General features: G+C 46.4%; 1 protein-coding gene across 6 annotated transcripts in view; it reads left to right on the forward strand.

Annotated features, from left to right (window-relative positions):
• EIF4G3 (eukaryotic translation initiation factor 4 gamma 3) overlaps positions 1 to 24164 on the forward strand; it is a 132267-nt gene that overhangs the window by 74017 nt on the left and 34086 nt on the right. For all 6 annotated transcript variants that reach the window (XM_065649808.1, XM_065649809.1, XM_065649811.1 and 3 more), the window contains 6 exons: positions 1715 to 1815; positions 3738 to 3860; positions 8676 to 8769; positions 14265 to 15092; positions 21731 to 21819; positions 23474 to 23723. In XM_065649808.1, coding sequence (XP_065505880.1) covers positions 1715 to 1815; positions 3738 to 3860; positions 8676 to 8769; positions 14265 to 15092; positions 21731 to 21819; positions 23474 to 23723 — 1485 coding nt within the window. The remainder of the gene's footprint in view (positions 1 to 1714; positions 1816 to 3737; positions 3861 to 8675; positions 8770 to 14264; positions 15093 to 21730; positions 21820 to 23473; positions 23724 to 24164) is intronic.

Raw genomic sequence — 24164 nt, forward strand, 5'->3', positions numbered from 1 at the left:
CCACCTTTCCCACCTGTTGCGCTCTTGCTGCTTATTTAGGGCTTGAAAACGTTCAGTATCTCACCAGGAGCTGCTCGTGGTGTTAAGACACAACTAAATTCACAATCCAGCACTGGCCTTTCCCCTAAACCTCGGGGCTTGGCGGCGAGCGTGGCTGCCGGACGGCGAAGGCATCGCGGGTTGGCAAGCAGGAAAGAAAACGATAAGGGGAAAATACCGCAGAAGGCAAAACTTGTGAAGATGGCCGGTGCGTTTTTTTTTTTCCAACTGCCTCAGTTTTGCGGTTTATCGTTCTCTTTTGTACCAGTTTCCGTGCTGCGTTGGGAAAGACCTTGAGATGCTGAATGGGAGGGAGGGAGAGCGAGACCGAGACCGGGGCATCGATGGGCTGCGGAGGCGCGAAAGGAGCAGAGGGCGTCGCGCTGGAAAATGCGCCCGGCGTGTTGCCACAGGAGCTGTATTTCTGCCCAGAAGTTACTTCTGCTCTTCAGGATTTGCTTGTTTTTCCAAGTCTTTTTCCTGAAGGAAGAGTCCTTCCTCGAGAGGTGCTGTCGCTCGCTCTCTGGCAGGGACGGCCCTACTGGCTGGTTCCATCGGGTTTCTAGGAAGTGAGAAATCAAGGTAATTACGGCATCGCGGGGCTCCCTGACCTGCTCCCGGCCTCTCGTTCTCTCCAGACTCACGTTGTGCACCTGCCCGCTTGGCCAACGTGTCAGTTGGAAGAGTCTGAAGCTTCATCGGTGTTTTATGGAGAATTTTCACTTCCCAAGCCATGGGGACACATGGAGAATTCTGTGTCCCGAGGCCACGTCTGAGGTCACGCTGCCTGCCCTGGAGTTCACAATGAGAAGTTTATCGAGTTATCTAGGCTGCCTTAATTGCCTTAATTGCCACCTTGACCTCCTGTTTTGATTACAGACACAGGATACAGATTTTCTTTCCCATTTAAAGGTTGGTTCAGTGGAAGAATAAATGAGATTTCTCCAGATGCGAGTGCAAGCAGAGGGTCCATCTCCCACACATGCGCAGAAGGAAGAAAACCCAGCACCGTCGTCCAACTTCGCCCGATATCTGATCCACGGACAGAAAACAACTCTGCTCCACCACCTTTATTGATGTCTGGCACATTTTTAAAGCACTCGGGCATTCTGAGCCAGTCTTATTCCATACAGAAAAAACCAATGAAACTATACTAGATATTATGAATGTAATCCACAACGCGGTGTCATTTTGCAATAGTAACCGCAGTTGTGCTGGTTTTGTGTTGCAGCATGAGAAAAACAGGGCTTGTAATTAAATTTTCTGGCTACGCTTCAAAATAGGCTGCAGTTGACCTTGCAAATTCTTTGTGTAATGGTTTGACTGAATTTCTCTACAAAGGCAAAAAACCCCACAACAAACCCACCTGTTTGTCAGTCAGAGGAGCCCGAGGATGGGCCACTTTTATTTTCCTGCCTGTGATATCAGCAGCCTCTTGGAAATAGATGCACATGGTCGGTTTTTCTGTTCACGGAGAAAAAATATGAAATAGTCCCTGAATCGCTTGGCATGGAGCAGCAGCTTCTGGTTTAGTGGGATGGGGAAGAGAAACCAGAGGCTGGTTACCAGTTGGTGATAGAAATTCTGGATTTTGAAGGGAAGGAGGAGCAGGTGGCCGCTTGCACTTGGGTTTTTCATTAGCGAATAAACTGGATTTTTCCCTCTCGTTTCGCAGGAACGCCGTTCTACCCGAGTCAGCCCGTGTACCCGTCAGCTCCCATCATTGTGCCTACGCAGCAGCAGCAGCCGCCGCCAGCCAAAAGAGAGAAAAAAACGGTGAGGGATGGTCAGAACACATCCAGCCCTTCAGAGAATTGTCCTGCTCGTAACATTGAACACAATTAATAACCATCTTAAGCTTGAAACTGAGCTTTATCTTCACAGAGAGGCTGAGTCTCGCCTTTCTCACCGAAGTGTAACTAAACACTGGATAATGCTGCGATGGTTATTATTTTCAGTTTTCTGTCTATGGGGGCTTTCTGCTCTGAGTTTGTGACATCCCAGCCACTCAAAAAGGAAAATATTTTTGTTGGTTTTTTTAACAACTATAAATGAAAGCAGCCTGGGATCCTCAGCTGCCTGCGCCGCTGCTGGAGAGTTTTACCCAAGAGCCGGGGGATGAACAAACTCAGATCAGTTGGGAGAATGTTGGGAATTGGTTCAAATTGATAAAAGAGAAATCATTCAGTATCATGCCTTAGAAAAGGCAGAAAACCAATAAGTTGTGGACATACTTTCAGGTTTGAAAGGAACCGAACACACGACATTATCAAGGGTAGAGGTTTGGAGACCATACTTGCTCTTTCCTTAATTCACTGGTGAGAATTTGAGATTAATGGGATTTAAACCCATTTGCAGGTGGATGATGGTGGAGAATGGTGGACGCCCGCCAGGTGAATGTGACGTTTAAACACAGAAAGTTAGCTGAGTTCTCGAAGAGGAAAAGCAAAAGGGTTTTTAAATGCTTTTCTCTGGATGCACCATTTCAATCTGCTAATTGCAAACTGAAGAAATGAGAGAAACTAAAGAAAAATTAAATATATATACGTGCACACACCCACATGCGCTATTAGTTAAATATTCAAGTCCTACAAACTTTTGGTCAGGGAAAGCTCATTTCAATGCCACTGAATACTTGTCAGGAGGAGGAAAGGGCAGGAATTCCTGCCAACCCTTTAAGCCCCTGTTGCTGTGATGAATTAAATATTTTAGCAGAAAAACTCTATCAAAAAGAAACGCAGCCCCCATCTTGTCACCACCCTGAGCACCATGTGTGTATGTATTTGCCAAAGAGTCAGGAAGACATCACACGATACCGAAGGTGATGAATAACAAAACCCTTCTGCACTTAATGACTTTACGTGTTGCTGACTAAGGTTTATGAGAATCTTCAATTCTTATATTGAAGTTTCAGACTCTGTTCCGCTGTTCCCCATATTCAGTGACACGGATTGGCTCAACTGTCAGCCGAGGTTCCTAATCAGTCTGTTCTCAAGTGGTTTATTTTGGAAAAGAACTTTTCTTTCCCATTTTGGGGCTGCGAAGGGGCTCAAAAAACACTTGTTTCCTAAACGCTGATGAGTTTCCTAGGACTTCAGTTTGTTCTTGTGGTTTCCCTTTCCTCCACTCAGTATTTTTTGTTTGATTCCCTCTGTTTTGTTGGTATAACTTTCCTTAATGTGGGAGAGAAAACCAAAACGAGCTGTTTTGCTGTTCCCCCTTTACCAGGAGCGAGATCGCTGCCTTTCACATCAGGGTAGAACAGGGCCTTTTATTGTTTTATTCTTGCGCTTTGCACTAACTGGCAATGTTAGTTCTGTGGCTAAACTGTCTGCTAAGTTTTCTAAGTTGCAGTGAAGTTATTTTCCAGAAGTAGAGACCGTAATGTGAATTACAGGCTCGTGCAGTGGGGTGCGGGTATTTAGACCCAACTGGTGCGCGGGTATTTAGACCCAACTGGTGCGGTTGATGAGCGTTTTGATTAAATTACGTTTCGAGAGGAAGGGATGACGTGCTGTGCTTTTCAAGTGATCGGAACAAGCCACATTGCAACGTTCCCGCAGAGCATCGGCCCAACCCAGCGCATCTCTGCCGGTGCCGTGGGCCGGTGTCCTGTCCGTGCTCTCCTCTCCAGAAACCCCAAGCGCAGCGTGGAACAGGGAGACTCGTTTGAATTATTTCTGTGTTTGATACCGTAGATCCGAATCCGGGATCCAAACCAGGGAGGCAAAGATATAACGGAAGAGATAATGTCCGGAGGGGGCAGCAGGAACCCGACGCCCCCCATCGTGAGACCCACCTCCACACCCACTCCACCTCAGGTAACCGGGCGGCCGTGTCGCTTTGCTGGTCGTTAGACTCGATTCCTGGATCTTCCATCCACACCAACAATCACCTCACACACCTGGATGGTCCTAAATTGTCAATAGTCTTCAAGGATTTTTTTTTTTCCCCCCCTTCCAAGTTTGGTCATTTTTAGCTTGTAGCTCTGCTATGAGTTCCCCGTCCCTGGTTTTGGGTCAGCAGGAGATTTTAGAGCTCATGAAGACTTTGAGCGTTAAAGGAAAAGCCAGTATATTTGTGAGAACCGTGGTGTTTCTGTTAGTCTGGTGTACCTGAGGGAAGTTCGTATCATACACGTGATTGATTATATATCTTCAATTGCATCACTGTCCGTACCAATGTCTTTCTGCCTTAGTAACGTTGTTTTAGGGTGACCAGAAGGACTGTAGCTCAGGAGTTTTATCACAGAACTGTGATCAGTCTGTCACAGGTTTGGTTTCTGTGTGTTCAGCCTTAAAAATGCTTTTTTCTGATGTAAGAAAGCATAAATATCCCAAACTGACATTTTCCACAGCTCATGAATCTCTTGCCGCACACCTTTGAGTTTGACCCCTTCTACATCTCTGGATCTTGCTTCACCAGAGAAGTCCACCTGTAACGCCTGGAAATTAAATTTATTGGAAATCCAGGTCTGTTCTAGTCCTTTTGGACCTGCAGACCAGCAGTCCTGACGCCAACGTGGGTCCATTGTGCCATGAACGTAGGTCCATCATGGCACCAACGTAGGTCCATCGTGATGTGAACGTAGTTCCACCACAGCATGAACCGCTGAGGCTGGAAGTGGCTGCGTTATCTAATTAGCAAATGATTTCTGTCCTCTGGCCGCTCTTCCCCACCTGCAGCAGGAAGAGGCGATCCCTCCCTGATCTCCCCAGAGCGTTGGGGACGGTGTCGCTGCTGGTGGCTTCATCCAGTGCCTTAGTTCTCCCTCTCTTTTGGGAGAGAGGGTGCTGAGCCTCAGGCTGCTCGACTTAGTTTTTGAACAATCAGAGAAGAAATCCTATGTTTTGGCACAAGCCTTGGAAGCTGGCCGTGTTTTATTGGAGGTGTCCGCTGCTTGGGGCCTGAGGAGAAGACGAGAAGGTTCTCCAGGTGACGGCTGGGCTGTAGATCCGAGCCTGGGCTGTGATCTCTTCTTCATCCAGGTTCTTCCCAGTTTCACGTCACCACTTTTTGGCAGCTTTTGGTGAAACGGCCTTTTCGGAGCTGAAACGTTACTTTCCCCTCCGCGTCCGGGTAGTTTTTCCGCCGAGCGCCCTGTGCCGAGGCGAAGCGTGAGCTCCTCTGGAGACGCCCCTCGTGCTGGAGCGGCTTACAGCTGAACCAGTAAAAGCCTAACTGGGATCGCTGGGATGACGTAAGAGACCAAAAGGGTAGTTCTGGCTTTTGGCCATTGTGCTGAATCCTTTTGTCACACGAAGGCATCACCATGTGCTTCGGGTCACCCCCTTTCTCTCCTGGGCGACCAGCACCAAGCGCCGCGCTCGAGAGATTCCCAGCCAGCCGCGTTTTTACAACAAAATCTGCAATACTTGACTGGAAAAGGTTCTTTTTCTGCCCAGGGGATGTCTGATGATTTGTGACTACAGCTGCATGGAAGAGAGACAAGAGGTGGTTACCTATAGAATCAATTAAATTTCTTTTTGAGTGTTTTCCATAGGAGGAGAGAGAAGAAGAATGAAAATGTTGGAATGCTGGTGAGATCTTCCTCCTGTTGCTTCTTGCTGAGTGACTTTCCCCATTAGAAGTGGGGAAGAAATAAAACCAGGGTTTCAGATTGTTTTTATACGCGGTGCAGCTAATCCCGGCACTTACCGGCTCGTTTTTGCAGTCTGAAATCTATTTTAAGATACTACAATTAAGTCAAAGAGGACGGAATAAATGTGTTTTCAAGAGGAGGTTAATAAGTATGAAATTTTATCAGCCGTAATTGATATTCAGAGCACAGCAGCGATGTCCAATCGTCTCCTCAAAGTAAGGAATGCAAATATGTCGTCGTTTAATGTCCAGACGTTGTTTTGATGAGGTACTTGGAGCCACTTTTGTTAATCACAGGAGAGCTCTGCACTGGAGCTCAGAGAAAAAAATCATTAGTGTAACACAACTGAACATTTAAGCCAGGAAATGCAAAGTTATTGTCCCACCAGCATCTCTAATTTATTTCTTCAGAGCATGTAATATCTTCGGTGAAATTAGATGGTGTCTTAATAACTGCGCTCAGTGGCTGAATTCCAGTAGTGGTGGACATTCTAAAATGAGTGAATATTCAGCTGTAACTTTGCTTGAAACGCGCTGGGGCTTTTTGTCCCTTTTTTCCCCCTTTTCCCAGCTGGTAGAAGCTGCGAACAGTCAGTGGGAGCTTCGTAGGACAGAAATACCTGCGGAAATGCTGAGGGTTTGGGGCAGCTCCTGGAATAATGACAAGCGGAACATCGTCACCGTCGTCTTGTTCCACCACCCCTTGGAATCAAACCCTAATAGGTTTCAAAATTTTAAATTTTTTTTTACCTTGACTCAAAACCCCGGATTTTGATAACACAAGCCCAAAGCGCCGCCTTCTCTCAGTAGATTAAGTGCTTAACATAAAAAAAAAAAAAAAAAAAAAAAAGGAATTGTCCATAACACGAGCATTGCTGCTGCCGCTCGAGCCGCCTGGTTTGTAGCCGGTTCCGTACTTTTTGTATCTCCTGCTTTGTAGTCAGCGGCACTGACCAAAAAGTGCTTTATTTGAGTCTTCCAGCACCTCCGCGGTGGTTGCTGAGTTGCTAAAATGCTGTAAAGTTCTGCAAGAGAAACTGGCAGCCAGGGGAAATATTATTTATACGTTTCTATCAAGACGCTGTTTTTCACGCTATATTTTTTTTGATGGGAAGATAAATAAAACCCAGGAGCAGGTATCGAATCTGGCTACAGTATTTATGGAGCACTGACTCACATAGATCAGCTTTTGAAAGTAAGAAATGCTCTTATTTTCCTGGCAAACCTCTTGCAGGTACCGGGGAGTTTGTCACACTTTGCGTTTGCTGGGTGGAATAACCCAGAGCGGCTCTTCAGCATCATCGCTCATCAGAGCCACGTTTAGTGGTTTATTTTTTCCTAGAAAGTCCCTAAATGCTCCATTTTGAATCTGTAAAGGTCAGTACTTAAGTGCCATTTATATCGCTTCGTAGTATTCTTGCAAAATAAATGTTTTCCAAATGCCTTAAGAAAACACGTTGACTGACCCACAGTGTTTCTGGGCTCACGGGTTTCTTGTCTTACTGGGTTCCCGTGATTCTTGTCACATTCTCCTTTTTCCCCGCTGCTTTCGGCCGTACGTTTTTCATCAAGTGAAACTAATGATCTTCCGAGGGTGAGAGGGAAGCGCTCTGGAAACCCACTGGTTTGTAAAACTCTGATTTTCTTTGGCGTCCTTCGGATCTGTCCGAGGCGGGATGCGGTTCCCGGCCGGTCTCCTGCAAGAGGAGCAACCTCAAAAATAAAATGTCAGCTCTACACCCTACTTACTTAGATTTTTATTTTTCCAGACGTGCTTTTTTCGCAGCCCTCCCTTGCCTTGCTTCTGCCTGAAATGGCGACAAATAGCGGATTGCAGATAATTCACTCTTTATTCTTGGCTGATCAGATGCGAGAGCTGAACGAGCTGGAAATGGGAGGAAAAGAGAGTCCTGGGGAGGGGAGCGGATTGGCAGAGTTTCTTTTTTTAGGGAAATAATTTTTTTCTGGATTTCTGCTGGCCTGTCCGAAGGAACCGGACACCCATGTCGTGGGCGCTCTGCTTGCTTTGAATTGTTGAAAAATCCCTTTTTCCTGTGGCTCTCCTGAGTGTGGGTGTAGAGCTGGGGAGCAGCCACCTGCACCCCAGAGCCTTACGTTGAAATTTAGCCCCATTTTCTTCTTGGCGTGGCCCCTGATCTGCTTTTGCGAATGCAAATAGTTGACTGGCTCCATCTCTAACGTACACAAGTGATTTTGGTGGGCTTACTTAGTCTTAAGGTTTTCCTTAAATTCTGCAATAAAACAGAGGGGGTTTTTTGTCCTTATCGAACCTTCATGAACACAAGTGTTTGCCCTGTTAATTGTGGAGCCATAATTAAAATTAAAAGAGATGGTCTCTGCAACAGGCCACGGCTCTTTCCCTCTTGTGACTTTACTGGTCTCACAGTTTTGGTTTTTATAGATAGAAAATCAGTCTGTTTATAGAAGGCATTGGGTGGGTTTTCTTTTAATACAACCACACAGATATAACCAGTCTGGATTATTTTCCTTCTGCAATAATGAGTGTACCACATAGATACACTATTCATGCATACACACATTAGCTATCTGTAAATGGATCTAATAAATATATTCAAATATATAGTTTTAAATTTTAAATGTGTTTATAAATAAATATATATTAAAACATCGCAGGTGTTTGAAGTGCTCAGTTGAGAAAGGAGTCGAGTCCAAACGCAAACTGCAATTGCAGAGAATTCCAGGAGTTTTGGTGTTTATCCCACTTTTTGCAGACTGTGCAGCAGAGAATTAAATGTGTTCATAACTGTGCTGTCTCTTGCTGTTAACAGGAATTGTCTTTTTTTCCCCTTTTCCCGCTGCCTTTTCCTCCTTCCCTTCCCCGTGTACTTCTTGAATTGATTCCCTCGCTCTGCGCATCTTTTCTCCTTCTTTCCCCTCCCTTTTACATTTTCCTTTCCTCCCCACCCACCCTCTCCCCGCCGCTGCTCGTGCTCCCCGTTGCTCGTTTTTCCGTTCCACGCTCATTTCCCCCCGGTTTGTGTTTGGCTCCCCAGCTCTCCAGCCAGCTCCCCGAGCACGGCCCCGCGGGTTACGGCACCGCCGAGAGCCCCCAGGTCACCACCAGCACCGCCGGCAGCCCCAAGCAAGGTTTGTCCGTCGATATTTCCTTCGCGATTATTTTTAGTCTTTTTTTCCTTTAATTTTAGTTGGAATATTTTTGGCAGGGAGACAAGCAGAAAGAAGGGGGGACTCCTTTTCCTCCAGCGGAGCATTTTAACAATCTGTTGCTAAGGGAATTAATTGAAATCAGCCAACATGAAACTGCTTTAAAATAATCATATTTAAGCATATATGTCCTAAACGTTGCTTCAGAGCAGCTAGAAGTGTCAAACTCCTCTCGCCCACAAGCGTGTTTGTAGTAAGATGCTCTTAGCCGGGGAGGTTTTATATCATTTGGACAATTGGCCACAGCGATGGCACAAACCAGAGCATCGCGTGGCTGCTCCGGATCCCGTCCTGCAGCACACAGGACATTCTGATTAGGAAAAATGAGTGTGCAAGGGTCTCGTAACAAATATTACTGACTTCAGTAAAAGTGGCGCGGGTGGAAAAAGTTTCTCAAAGCGATTACATTTCCTTCTCATATCTAAGGATACACATTTGAAGGGAGATATTTTTAAAGAAAAGGTGTCCCGGGGGGAGGATGGAGTGCGCTGGGTCTCTTCCCACGCTGAAATTTCATAGCCACCGAAAAACCGTTAAAAAGCTGCAATTGATCATGTGTATACAGCCATCTCGTTAACGAACGCGTTGGAATACGGAGCTGACGCCGCTGTTTGCTCCCTGGTTATTCCTTGGATTGCAGCGTTTGACGTTTCTTTACGTGGAAGTCAAAAAGTGCCGGGTTTCACTCGGGAGCATATCCTGGAAACCTTGAGCTCGCTGAGATGTTGTTTTCAGAGTATTTGCTGGGGGAAAACCCGGCCCCAGAGAGCACAGCTCCAGGAAGGAGGAAAAGCTGCCCCGGTGCTTCACAAGTCACAGATGCCAGTAGCACAGTCGCTGTTTGACAGTGCCGGGGAGGATTTGGAAGAGGCTGGTTTGTATCCAATTCTAAGACTCACCGCACACGTCGCTCTTTTCCAGCCGTAGCGCAGCCGTCTGGGTGTTCCCTCAGTGAAACGGGTCCACAAACGCATCTCTAGGCTGCCCCGTTGTCTAGAGATGGTTGAAAAAGGGACATTTGGGGCATTTTCTGGTCCCGTCTCCCACCTGAAATGGGACTGTGGCTTCGGCTCGATCTTCATGCAAAACTTAAACATCTCCATCACCTGAGAAGTTGTGGGCAGGTTTAACATCCATCAAACCAAGAACTGCTGACCCTGGTGCGGGCACCAAAATGCATCTTTCTTTTCGAGCAAGTTCAGGCTGAATGATAAAATCCAGCACTTTACATCCCAGTATTTCAACCCTGGGTATGAAAACTTGTATTTCCAGGACAAGCAACTCTTCTCCCTCCTCCCTCTCTAACCAAATCCCTTTGTAGGCAACTGTAAGTAAACTGGGAGTAAATGGTCTTTATTTAGTTAGTTCCACAGGTCTGACTGTGCTGGTTTAAATATAAACCAGGGCTTGAACTGGGATTTAACACTGATGAGCTTTCCTGTGTTTATCTCTGTTCCATCCCAGAAAGATTCAAACGTTTGTTCCAGTCCAAAAATTGCTAAAAGGCTCATTTATGTAAGCGCTGCGGGAAAGAGCGAGCCCTGAAATAACAGCATTAGCGCTCGCCCGCGGTTTGGGGTCGGGACAGGGCCAGCTAAAGGTGAAGGGAGTTTAGACACCATTAAAATTATTTATTTAAGCCCCTCTTAAGTGACTGGAGGGGCTTATCTTTCCAGAAATACATACACCAGAGTATCAGAATTGGTTTTCGCTTTGTCCCCGATGTTGTTGTTCCAAAATAAAACCAGTCACAGATAGGATTGCCCGGCTTGCTTAAGCAAGCGTTTGTTAAAACCGATATTATTGCTTCTCTTAAGACCCTTTCGCCTCTGGTATTTCTCACCGCCAGGATCTGCAGCCCCTGTTATTTGTGCGTTGGAGTCATTAGCGAGGCTGAATTTGGGATTGATTGCGTTGCATTTAATAACCTTTTTATTTCTCTTTACAAGACAAGCTTTTGGCGTTTGCTGCTTTTAAAGCAGCTTCTGGCTTTTCAGGCTTCAAAGTTCTTGTATCATTTGGAAGAATATGAGTTTTGTTACTATAATACCTTGAAAAACAGCATTATTTAGGGGCAAGCAATTCCTATAGGTACCCCTGGTGCGTATGTATCAGCCGGGCTGCAGAAAGCGAGGACGTTGCTGGAGAATTCAGGTGCATGAAATCAGAGCTGCCCACATTTACTCAGCTTGCACGGGTTCAGCGAGATGTTTAGGGCAGTATTATTATTATTTCTTTAAGCCTCTTCCCAAATCCTGCAACATCTCGGGCATGGCGAATGTAGAACAGGGTTTGTGGAAAATAGATTAATGTCAGATCCCAGAGTTTGCAAAAGTTTCAGCCCCTGCGCTGACACGGTGACTCAGTAACGTGCTCCAAAACGCGGCGGCACCGCCAGTGTTCACACGGGGACAGGAGATGGAAAAATGGCAGCGAGCCCAGCGATTATTTCCGGATAAACACCGCAAAGCAGAAATGAATTCCCGTATCCAGGAGAATCTTCCCCGTCCGCCGCTCTGGGCGAATCTTCGCCACTGGCTCCCTCTCCGGCTTCTGCAACCTTGCAAGGAGATCACGAGATCGGTCCTGCTGACTTTGTGCAAGTGTTTCTAATGAAGAGTGATTTTGCAAGATTTGTATTTCTTCGGAAATTTTTGAAAATACCTATTGATGGAGCAAGCTTTCCTCCTGAACAGCGCAGTGCTTCCAGTAAATACTTGCTAAATACCATGTGAAGAAGGATCTTGGCATATTTAGGAAAAGGGACCTGACTCAGTTTGGATGAATTTCGCATTGATTTTTTGTTTTCCCTTCCCTCCTGTAGTTGTTTCACGTGACTGTTTCTGTAATAGTTGACAGGGTTGAATGTTCCTTTGCCAGGACTTGGAGATTTCTTCTCCGTGATGGTCAAGTTAAGATTTACTTCTCATTAGCCAAACCTCCTGAACTCCCCTCTCCTCAACTTTTCTCCTTGAATTTTGCACACATGACCTGTATCGGTGGCGAATATATCGGCCAAATAATGCGTAGTTTGGAGAAAGTGTGTTTAAACCACTGTTTCCAAGATGCAGTTGTATATTTTTGCTGGGTTTTTATCTCTTGGAATGTTCTACTGGACACTTCAAATGCTTTTTTTTTTTTTTTTTTGAGCAATCTCATTTGACTCAAGGGAGAGAATATCCAGGCAGTTGTTATAGCGAGCCGTAAATGTCAAGAACGCTCCACGAGTTGACTGCAAAGGATGTTCCAGAAATCAGAGGTGATGCATTTTCTTTCCTAAACCAGTTCATGGATCCTTTTTCTTCCATGGAGCCTTCAGAATCAAATCAGCGCTTTGGATTCTTTCTTCCATCTTTTCTCCTCATTTATCATCCTCCTCCAAAGCCCGACTCTCTCTGTGCCTCGTTAAGTTGATAAACTACTGCTTTGGCCGTTGTCCTCACCGTAACGCTGTCAACAGCTGGAAGCAAAGTTGTTCCTTTCTCCGGTTATTCCTAAAGATGGGACTTGATGCTTCGAGGAGTTTCGGATGGGTTGTCCTTCAAAACCCCTTTCCCTTCAGCCAACCTGTTGCACAAACCTCGAGCGGAAAGTCAACAGAGCTGGCAAAGACTGAGCAAAGCTGAACCTGTTCAGTTCTACCTGAATTTTGGTGCTTTGGGGTTGGTCGTAGCCTTTGATTTCCTAATTTGAACAGGGAGGTTTGTGCCTCTGGATTTTCCAGAATCGCTTTTTGCTGTCGCGACAATGTCCCAAAGGAGTTTCCTGCTCAGAAAGCTGCAGGCAGAGCTCCCTGCCCGAGGACAGACAGAGCTGAGCTCCTCGTGGTGCTGATTTGGAGCTGGACCGTTGAGTCCCTGCCCTTGACTTTGAGCGACACCCAACTCATCCATCTTGTAGAGCTGTAGCACAGAGGCTCTTGCCTTAGCAAGGTCTTGCAGTCTGCGTCTTGTCATCAAATCAGAGGTGGGAGAGGGTCCTTCAGGATTTTGACTCCTACTTTGTTCAAAAGAAATGGGAATCACAGAATCATTTTGGTTGGAAAAGCCCCTCAAGCTCATCGAGTCCAACCGTTCCCCAGCCCTGGCACTGCCCCATGTCCTGAGAACCTCATGTCCGTCTGTCCAACCCCTCCAGGGATGGTGACTCCAGCACTGCCCTGGGCAGCCTGTTCCAATGCCCCACAGCCCTTTGGGGAAGAAATTGTTCCCCAGATCCAACCTCAACCTCCCCTGGCGCAACTTGAGGCCGTTTCCTCTGGTCCTGGCGCTTGTTCCTGGGGAGCAGAGACCAACAGCCTCCATCCTACAACCTCCTTTCAGATATAGTCAATAAGTAGTATATATAGGTATATGTAACTATGTAATCGTATATACAAGTAGTACATGTAAGTATATATATATATGTAAGTAGTGTATATATATATGTAAGTAGTATATATATTAAGTAGTAGTATATATGTAAGAAGAATAAGTGTGTTAACTAGAGCACCGCAGAGCTTTGGTAGCCGCGTGCTGGTCGTGGCAGGGATGGTGTTGCAAATTCTGTTGCTACTCACAGGATACGTGCGGGGACTTCTCAGCGCGCAGGATTCGGGGGTTGGTGTGATCCACGAGCACATTTCACGGTGCTTTTCCCACCCTGCTCGATACCCTCAGCGCACGAACATCAAGAGGCCACGGTGCTGTTCTGTGGTGGCAGATGTGCTTAAATAAATCCCTTTTTGGTTTTGCTTTTTTTGGGTAGAAGTATCTGCGCTGATATTTAGAACAAAAAAGGGGATTATGTCCCTGAGTCTGATGTGCTGACGAGTGATGGAGTTGAGAAATAACAAGAGAAAAAACAAATACCCTCTGTTAGTAATGGCATGATACATGGTACCTGTGAAAAAAAATGGCCCATCATAAGTTGTGGAGTCGTTTTCCCATTTCACAAGGGGGGATCAGAGCGGTTGCCGGTGCTCTCGCCGCCAGCTCCGTTTCCCTGTGTTTTCAAAGCTGAGTTTGCCCAGGTCTCGGTGGTACAACCCCGGGCTCCTCTGAGGCAGAATCCACCTAAGGCATATTTTTGTCCTCTGTAGTTTCAGTCCAGAAAAATCCTATTTTCAGCAGCAGTTTCTGCAAAAAATCCACATTTTGTAACTTAGGCCTTTTCTATAAAGGAGGGCAGTTTACCACAAGGCCTATGTTCAGAAAAATAGAAGCAGCGGTTGCGTTTTTGGATTTGCCAGCTGCGGGTTGCCTGGGCTTGTCCTTTAGATGCAAATTCAGCTGCTGGTGTTTTCCTCGGAGCTTCCTGAGCAGTGAGCAGGATCCAGGCGAGGAGAACTGAGGTGGCTTCGAGAGAGTGAAGGAGAACGGAGTTGATTTGCTGCTTGTAACGTTGTTTTTTGGTTTTTTTTTCCTTTTCTTTCCCAGAAGAGAAGTCAAAACCAGACCCAGTATTAAAACCACCTTCTCCAGTCCTCAGACAAGAACCTACTGGGGAGAAAAAAGATCAAGCTGGCCAGACGACCGAGGCCACCCCCGTGGACGCCCCCCCAGAACTCCCTGTGGCTCCATCGCCCGCCCCGGCCGCTCCCGTCGCGGTGGCTCCTGCTGCCGCCGTTTCTGGTAAATCCGCGTTGGCAGCTGACTCAGAGGAGACACGTGAACTGGCCTCCCCGAAAGAGGAGGCAGCGCCCGCACCCAGCGCCGCACCCTGCGCCGACACGCCGGCCCCTTCGCCCGCTGGAGAGGCCAATGCCGAGGGGTGCCAGGAGCCCAGTAGCGTAGCCCCTGCTGACACCCCACTGACTGCTAGTACTAATCTAATTAACGAACTGAACGGAGTTAGCGAGAAAGTAACTGTTGGTGCGGAGAGCGCAGTAGATGTAGCCCAGGCGGCCGCGGCGCCGTTGACTGTTGAGTCGGAGGCGCCGGAGGCTCCTCCGGTGGAAGGGGACAGCGTGTCGCCCCCCGCTGCTCCTTCTCCTCCTCCCACCCCCCCTGCCACCCCCCCGCCGCCTTCTCCCCCTCTCGCCGTCGCTGCTGTCACCACTACGGCTCCTTCTCCGCCGCCTCCTCCATCTCCCAGTGCCCTCCCTGGTGTCCAGGGGGATTTAGAAGGAGAGGAGAGCACAAGAACTTCTCTGAACGAAGAGGTGATGAAAGATGCGGAGAAGAAGGAAGAGACAGAAGCCGACGGGCAGCTGGAGGAGAGCGCGGAGGCTCCGGGTTTAAACTTGAGCAAGAGTCCAGTCCCAGGTGAGCGTCCGGCACCGCAGTTGTGCGCGGTAAAACCGAACGGTGAAGGAAAAGGCGTCTTTGGGGTTCTTCTTCCATCGGGTGTTTCTGTTTCTGTCTGTCACCAAAAAAAATTCTGATTTTGCCACGTGACTGTTGTTGCAATTGCGAAATGCTCATCTTTGTTTGCAGAGACAAAAAAACCCCAACCAACCGAACAAAAAAACCTCATAATTGTTCATAAAAGAGGTAAGTGACTCGGGTGTGTGTCCAGGGCTGGCTGGGCTCACTTTTTGCTGTCGGGAGCGCTCGCAGATGCCGTAACGGGAATTCCGAGGACGCTGCTCTTCTCTCTGGGATCAGCCGCTCGGTTTGAGTTCCCGTTGATCTGGATTTATCATCCGGTGCCTAAACCAGATTAATGCTCAGACCCGAAGGACTCCGGGTGAACCTCTGAGGAACCGCTGGGGTTTTTCCAATGATGCAAACGTGTGGTGGTGTAACCAGGTGTGGGTAAGTGAAGGGGCCCGTTAAAGCTCTTTCCAACGACAGAAGTGCCCAGTGTCACACACCTCAATCAGCGCAGCCTTAATTAACGAAGCACCTGCTTTTTCTCTGCCAAAGTAACACATGAGCAAAATTTCCCCTTCTCCTTGCTTGGCTCAGCTGTTCTCGAAAATTTCAGAAAATAAGGTTCTGGAGATGTAAGGACTTGTTGCAAATTACTAAAAATTGATATTTCTGTAGGTGCTTTTTAAAATCCAGGTTATATCTCCGAGCGGTGTTACCTGCCTTTGGTTTCAGTGTCCTGTCCCATCGCCAGTTTAGCATTTAACGGCGTAATATAGACCGCAGTCTTTTTATTTGCTGTATTTTGTGCAGAAAACTTTTTTTCAGCACTTACTGGAAATGAAACTGTGGAAAAGGAGTTAAATCAATCAGTGACTTGTGCTGGGCTGCTGGAGGGAGCACAGTGGTGCCCATTGTGCGCGCCCGGCACTGTCGGAGCATTTCAATGTGGTTTTTACGCCCCGTTTTGCAGCCCTTTTGGAACTGGGAAGCTGAGGTTCCTTATTTAAATATCCTTTGAATTTGATGAAGTTTGGACAAGAAACGAAGAAGAAAGAGTAGATTGTGGTTTGGATTTTTTTTGGTTTTTTTAAAGTGACATTTAAAATAGGGTGAGTTTTTTAGGTTTATTCTTTCATAACAAGCGATAAGAGTGCGATGGCATCAGTAGCATCTCGGACTACGCTCTGCTACGGATTAAATTAAATGAAAAGCTGAGATTGGCCTCGTTCCATATTCGTGTGATGCTGTGCGAGGTCGATATGCTGGATCTTAAATAAAATCCAATATCTAGAGGAGATCAGAAAGATCCCTTCACTGCACCAGCCACAGGGTTTTTTTTTCCTGTTAATCTTTTTCTATTTTTATTTTACTCCGGTCGTTTCACTGCTCTGGTGCATGTTCTTTCAATCTGAGCTACTTCATAACACAAATTAATTTCCTTACAAAGCAGAGAAATGGGACTCTTTGTGTAAATAAGATTTTACCCAGCCAGACTCCAGCTTGCAATGTTATTGCTCGCTTTGTAACGTCCTGTAGTTTAAATTAAAAAAAAAAAATTACTTACAGCATTTTTGGCTTTTAATTACGCAGAAGATTAATTTTAATACTTTAATGTTGTTAGGCCAGACAGCAAACATGAGCCAAGACGTTGGCTTTGGCAACACAGAAACAAATATTTCTCAAGTCATGGAAAAGATCACTTGAAATCCCGATTATTATTAAAAGCTCCGTAGCTCAGCGAAAGCAAAATACTTTCCAAGTCAGTTTTTGGTGCTTTACCCCTTCTTTAATGCTATATATTGCGTCTCTCTGCCAACCTTATTTTGAGCAGGAATTTCCCAATTCTTCCTTGGAGAGAGGAATTGAGATTTAAATGAGGCGACTGCTAATTCGGGCTGCGTGAGGAATTGCTGGACGCTGGAAAATACAGATGCTGAGCTTCAGGAGCGAGGACAAAGGGCCGTGTTATTGTATTTATTATATTTGGTTTCCTTGGACTAAAGGCCAAGAGTCTTTTTTTAATGATCTCTGGAGATCCGATAGAAATTGGGATAAGGGAAAGTTCTCAAGCACATGGTGGTAGGTGTGAGATCTCTGACTTTTAACAAGATTTCTTTGGGGTTTTCAGCAGAAGTGAAAGCAGTTTGGCCACAAATTGTACTATTTTATTCCCTTTAATGGCAGCTGATCTGATTTTCCTGGGAAAACAATAATAATTATAAGAAGAAGAAGAATTTAAAGGCTGCAGCGCTTCCTCCTGAGTGTCCGTTCCATAGTTACAACCCGACCTGCCTAAAACCATGGGGTGCGTTGATCCAGCTCCTCCCGACATTTGGCAGCACCGCTGGGACTTGCAGGTGTAATTCCCATATTTTCAACGAGGCAACAGCTTTTCAGGGATGAGTGAAACTATTTACTTGTTCCTCAAGCGCTTTACAGAATTCAGCTTCTATCCAACAGTCAGAGAAACGATATTTCTATTTCTTTGCTCCATCAAGCTCTATACATAGAAACAAATACATTGACTGCAGAGGTTTCCCTAAACATCTTTATTCTCCGATAGTTCTTTCTTACAGCTCAAAACAAGGAATTTTTCAGCGGCAGAGAGCGGAGCTGAGCAGAGCTGACCCTCTGGGATCCAGGGAAAAAGGATGAACCTGGGCTATATTCTTATTCTGCAGAAAATCAGAGTGTGCTTGGTTTTCCTTTTTATTTTATGCTATATTCTATCTACTTTTAATGTCTTAAGCTGATTAGCCTGCGTAATGAAGATATTAATAGCAATTTTAGTTCATCCGTACCCTGCTCATTGGCATCATTGCTCTTGCTTATAATCCCTACGAAACGGGGAAGATTTGATGGGTTTCAGAGCATTAAACCACTGAGAAATGCAGGTTTTTTTATCCTGCGCGCAGGATGTCGTACCTGGGTATGCGGTTCCCTGCTGCCGACTGTGGTTCTGTTCTGAACATTCACCGAGACGTGGGGTTGGAGCAAACCCGGTCCCGCTCTGCCGGGGCATGGGCAGCGCATCTCAGTCCTCACGGTTATTTTGAGGTTTTCAGGACAGGCAGAGCTGTTATCTGCAAAGGGCAAGAGCTTTTAAATCATTAATTCCTACTCTTCGTTACAAGGAATGAAAATACAGATATTATCAAGAGAAGAACTTGGCTCTCAGCCTGCAATCCTTACCAAAAACATCACGCCGGTGAAAAGTCATCGACGACGCGGTCGCTTTTGTGATTAAATTCTGGTTTTTCTCTTTGCTGGCTGCGGGGAGGGACCAGCGCTTCTTGGGGAGCAAAACAGGAAAAAATGTGTTGGTGGAGCGGAATTTCTGAGGACAGAGACGCTACCGGAGACTCAAAGCCTTTAGGACACGCTCGGAATTTGCCGTAATGTTCATGTTGTGGCTGTTACAACAAGCAAAGAGGAAAATAAGAGGTTGATGTCAGTCCCAGGCAGAACTCCTGGGAACGCAGGAAGCCAAAAGAGCTTAATACAAGTTGAATTTAAATGGTTGTTTCTTGCAGAACTAATTTATGAGATGTATTTCAATATAAAGCAGCCCAACTGACTGTGAGTCCCTGGGTTTCGTAGGCAACTTGGGGCAATAATTGGAAATATCTTGGAGAAATACCTCCAGCACCCAGAGCTGGAAACGTAAATGGGGTATCACCTTTTCTTGGTTTGCTGCCATAACCCACTGGAATATGTTTTCTTTCCCATGAGCTGTAAGGCGAGGGTGAGTCTTTGCTTTAGTTTTTAATGGCACGTTGGCTAAAAAATAGAAATCGAAGAGCTGGTGTTAATTTCTGCATAGCGGTTGGTACCCACATCAGAGAGGAGACTGGATTCTCCACCCTGGGCTGGGATCTCCTGCGGAAAGATGTTCGTGGAGAACACGGTGCGGCTAGGCTGGAAAAAATGATTTTTTTAATTTTTTTTTTTTTTTTTTTTTACTCTTTCCAGCCCTACAGCAGCTGGAGGATTTAATTCATTTGAGCTTCGCGATGGAATTCAAATTTTAAATTATAATTCTATAATAATAATAATTATTATTATTATAAATTATAGTTCATATTATAAAAGAAAAAGGGAATTTCTTAAAGATAAGAGAGGTAACAGGAGTAAAAATACCAATCTACATTAGAAGTCATATCTCATCTTTACATCCTTGCTAAGCATTGCCTACTTTAGTGCTCCTGCTCTTTCTCTCTTTTTTTTTTTTTTAAGATATTCCGTTTTATAAATTACCTTTTGTTTTCCCTGCGTCTCCCAGAGATTCTCGCAGCCGAAACTCGATTTTCAGATGGTTGCAGTGTCGTCCTGGTCGGGTTTGGGCTCTGGGACGCTTGACACCTCAACTCACTTTAAATTTTCTCAGCGCACACGAGCGTAAATCCTCCCGTTGGGTCGGTTCCTGTAGCAGGAAGGAGAGCTCAAGAGAAAATGAAAAAGAATGTGCTGTCTGCTGTTTGAAGAGGGAAACAATTGAGCGACGACTCTGCCGGGGACCGCGGTCGGCTCTGGGACACGGGCGGGTGTCGGACGGAGTTACCGGCTGCAAAGAGAAAAGTTTGGGGTGAAAAGCGAGTGTCTGGTGAGCGTCCTCGGGCAGGGGAGCCCCAGAGCAGGAGGATCCGCACCATTAAAACAAGGCGAAAGCTGCCGGACTCCTTCAGTAGATCACAGCCTTTCTATAGCTTTATTTTGCCAAAAAAGAAAGGTGAAGAAAATGTCTTCTTGAGAAGCCATAGTGTTAACGTCCTGACAGATGAGGAAGGAAATGCCTCAAACCTTCGCCAACCCAAATCCGTGACGCTGGGTTTATTTTTACGTGTTTAAAAATGAAATGTTTGCACCGTGGATGTTTTCTGTAGTGTAGTTTGAGCTTGAGTGCAGTGAAATTCTGTGCAAGTAAAAACTTTGGGGCGAATCAATTAAGTGACTTGGCTGTGTTGAGGTCATTACTGCGCAGACGTGACCCGTTCCTCGAAGAAATTCCCCCAAACCGTGGAAGCAGCGTCACCGAACAAGGTGTCGTATCGCGGCAGTGGGTTGGTTTTTGAAAAGCGCTAAATTTTCCCTGAATTTGAGCAGATTGGGCAGCAGGAGGGAACTGTGGAGCCTCGCTCAGGTAAATCACAGAAAGCCCCACCCGCATGGACACCCGGCCCTCACCCAACCGCGATTTCACCCCAAAACGGTGAGAAAACCTCGGTTATTGTTACTCAGCTGCTGGCAGGGGTAAGAAAACCCAACCCTGGTTACGTAAGGCAAAGGCGTTTTGCAACCTCTGCCTATTTGGCCATTTCTGGACTCTTTTGCACCCCGGGAAATTGGGGGTCACTGCTGGGACTGCTCCTAAAGCTTCTCCGTCGGGACGGGACGCGCGGGACTCAGAGTTCGGGAAACGCGGATGATTTTTCCAGCTCCTCCGTGAACCATCAGTTCTGTGAATGGCCGGATGATGTTTGAATAGTTGAATTATTTGAATTAATCTTTATTTCTTTAATTATCCTTTGCTTTCGTGGTGTTTAGCACGAAGATAAAAATCTGCTATGGCCGGCGATGGCTCCTGTTGGGCTTTGGGTCGGGATCTTTGAGGGCGGTGGGAACGGAGCAAATCCAGTTTTCTCTTTGCCCATACGAACAAAATATGCTATTATTATTAACACTCTCTTCATTTATTAGTTGCAAAGACTTTCAAAATTGTATTTTATCATGATAAAATAAGCGCACGCTGTGTTTTTCCACAGTATCTGCTAGAAACCAAAGGCTCGAGCTGCAAATCTGTTTGCAGTAAATTCAATCACGGAACCAATTCTGTTTACGCGCTGTGTTAAATATGCACATGTGCCTAATACCAGAATTTAAACCGGTAGTGCTTGCAACAAATTACGAGCATATTGGATTTTAATGGCTTTGTCTCCTCTTAATATGTGGTGTGGTTTCTTTTACCCTTTGGAGGGGAAAAAAAAAAGCGCTTGGAGTAAATCACTGCAGATCTTAGAAATATGACGTGGTGTTTTCTTTGAATCAGTTGGCCAGGGGAATTAATGAATGGGGGGGTTGTTAACCTGCTTTTAAATTGAGATGGAAATCCAGCTCAGGAGAGCCGGTGGCGCTGCAGGATTGAAGGAGTTGTGCGTTTGGATGAGATACTGGGATTTTTGGTCTGTTTATGGTGTGTATCCAGATGATGGTTAATTCTTATAATATTTCTTGAGCAAAATACGTTGAGAACAACCTTTAAAAGAGAAAAAAAATCCGTTCCTGAAGGTTTTGTTTTGCCCTGCGCGATCCTTATACTGTTGGCAATAAACTCCTTGCTATCACAAGTACCATTTCGAGCTTGAACGAGCAACTTGTAAAACAATTCCCGCGTTTTAATGTCGCACTAACGATTGTGTTATTACCCCGTTGAAACAAAACGGGGTGATATGAAGCCGAATCCTCCGCAAAGCTGCCACTGCTTCATTTTCCTGGGTGTAAAACCACGGTGTGAGAGGGACGCGCGTCGCCCAGGGCCGAATTCGCTCCGTATGATGACGTGTTGTAACAGATCTGTGCTTGTATTGCAGCCCAACCAGCCGTAACTGCACCAAAGACGTGGAAGAAACCAAAAGAGCGGACCCAGGGCACCGAGGAGGCCACAGAGGCGGACACAGAGGTACGGGGGAACCACAGGCTTATTTTACCACACTTAATGACGCTGTTGCTCTCTTGAAACTGTATTTTAGACGTGCCGCTTCCAAGTTGTCTCACAAAGATCCAGCGCAGGCTTTTTGGGGAGGGAACTGTGATATTCCCCAGCATTTTAGTCTGCTCCTCGTTGAAGCTTTTCGGTTTTCTTCCTTCTTGCCTAATTTAACAACTCCCAGCATTCAAGAACGTGTAACTGCTGCCTTTCCGGGGAAGGATGGGATAAAAGTGGGTTTAAATCCCTTCGTGCTGCCCCGGTTTGGGTCCTCGAGGCCACCGTGGTGACACGGGGCAGGTTCTGATGTCATTATGATGTCATGGCCGAGCTTGGTTTTCCTGCTGAGCAGCTGATGGAGAGCAAAACCACCTCGCCAGCCGTTAGATGAGTAACGCAATCTCCGTTGCCGCTGTTCTGGTAGGGATGTCGCAGGAGGAGGCTCTTTGTTTAATGTCCTGGGTAAAACTGCAGTCGGAATAGATCCCAGAGGGGGTAAGAGAGTAAAAATGTGAAAACTCAGCCTGCTCCGTGCATGTATAAAACCTGCTGCGGGCCAGATGGGACGCAGGGCAGCGTTGCTGCTTCACTCGGGATTTTTATGCCGTTATTACTCGTCTGCTGTTCCCTCCCCACAAACATCATTGAACCTTTCTGCTCTAAAAGCCAAGTTGTTGCTGAGTGAATCTGGAGTGTAGCGGATGGTACTTCACCCTTTGTGTACGTGTTTGCAGCAGATAGGCTCGTGTGTGCATTATGAATTATATGTAAGCGCTTTCCCCTCTGTTTTGGGGGAATAGATGCTTAAAATGCTCCCGTGCGAGGTGTCGCGCTGTGACAGACGGTCTGTGCAACGGGAAAGGTGAGAGTTGGGTAACTCGAGGAAATGAAAAGCATCTCTGTGCCCGTTGTCAAGCCAGAGAGCGCAGGACGTCGCCGGGCTGCGCAAGTTTATACTCTATACGCTTTCTTCATCGTTCAGTAGAGGAGTCGTGTCTCCTGGACCACTCGGTGTTTTCACCAATGCTAATTTTTCTGAGTATTCCCTTGAAAAAAATCTGCAAAAAGCATTTTAGGGTGTGGTGCCCTCAGGCAGGGAGGTGAAAGGATCGAGAGCCTCTTCCAGAGCATCCTTGGTTAAATGTTTCTTTTGTCTAATGTTTTTAGTCATGTTGGGGTTTCTTGCAGGAGAAGCTCGTTCCCAACGCCGCCCCTCTCTGAGTTCCGAATGGGGCTGTGTCCTCCGAGAGCTCTAAAATTAACAGCCAGGGATACTATTAAAAGTGTTTTCCTGAAACCAAGATGCTGAAGCTGTGGCTGGATGTCACGTCACCTCCTTGACCGAGATCTGCTCCAATTAGCAGCGCACGTTTAAAGGGAGGATCCCCCAAGCGAGCGCCGCATTCCCTTTGAAGTTAATTATCGGTGGTTTATCTCTGGGAATGAACCGATAAATCACCCGGCAGTTCTGTGTGTTGCTCCTGATCTCCATATCGCGGTTTAAGATGCGTCTATATTCCTGTTACATGCAAAAATGCCGGATGAATAAACGAGGAGTCGTTTCGCGTGCTTTGAATTTTGGCAGGGCGTTTGTAACGTAACCTCTGTGTTTCCGTCTGTGCTTCAGCCTAAAGGAGAAGAGGAACTTTCAGGTGACAAAGTACTTGAATCCGAACAGGAGAAAATGAGCCATGGGTTTCAACTGGATCAAGACCCCTCAGAGCTTAAAAAAGCAAAACCTGTGGAAGAAAACGGCGAACAGGAGGCAGAACCCGTCCGGAACGGTGCCGAGAGCGTTTCGGAGGGAGAGGGAACCGACGCCAACTCAGGCTTCACCGAGAGCTCGGGCGAAGGGCCGGTGTACCAGTACAAACCAGGTAAATCCTGTTTCAGACTCACGTGTTGGCTCCGATTTCTGTCCCCGTTTTGGGGCTCCCCGTGGGATGGGACGTTCCCCGGGGGGCTGGAAGAGGCTCCAGCGTTTCGCTGCGTCCAGCTCTGTCGGGATCCACCAAGGAACGGGCGCAGAGAGACTTTTTTGGGGAAGCACGAGAGGGGAATTGGTTTTCTCTTGCTGAAGAAAACAGAAAATCCCCAAGAATTTGCATTTATTGCGCGTGTGAATGTTGTCTGCAGCGCGGTGGAAATGGTGGCACATTGGTTCCTGTGTGATCGACAGCTGAGAGCGATCCAAGAAATTCCATATAAGCAGACACAGTTCTTTAATAAGAGATTTGAAAGTTATGATTGGGTACAAAATACAAGTATATGTGTTTATATAGATTTAATTTCCTGGCTAAGCAGTTGAATAGATCTTC

The sequence above is a fragment of the Caloenas nicobarica genome, chromosome 22 (genome assembly GCF_036013445.1).
Source record: "Caloenas nicobarica isolate bCalNic1 chromosome 22, bCalNic1.hap1, whole genome shotgun sequence".
Classification (NCBI taxonomy): Eukaryota; Metazoa; Chordata; class Aves; order Columbiformes; family Columbidae; genus Caloenas; species Caloenas nicobarica.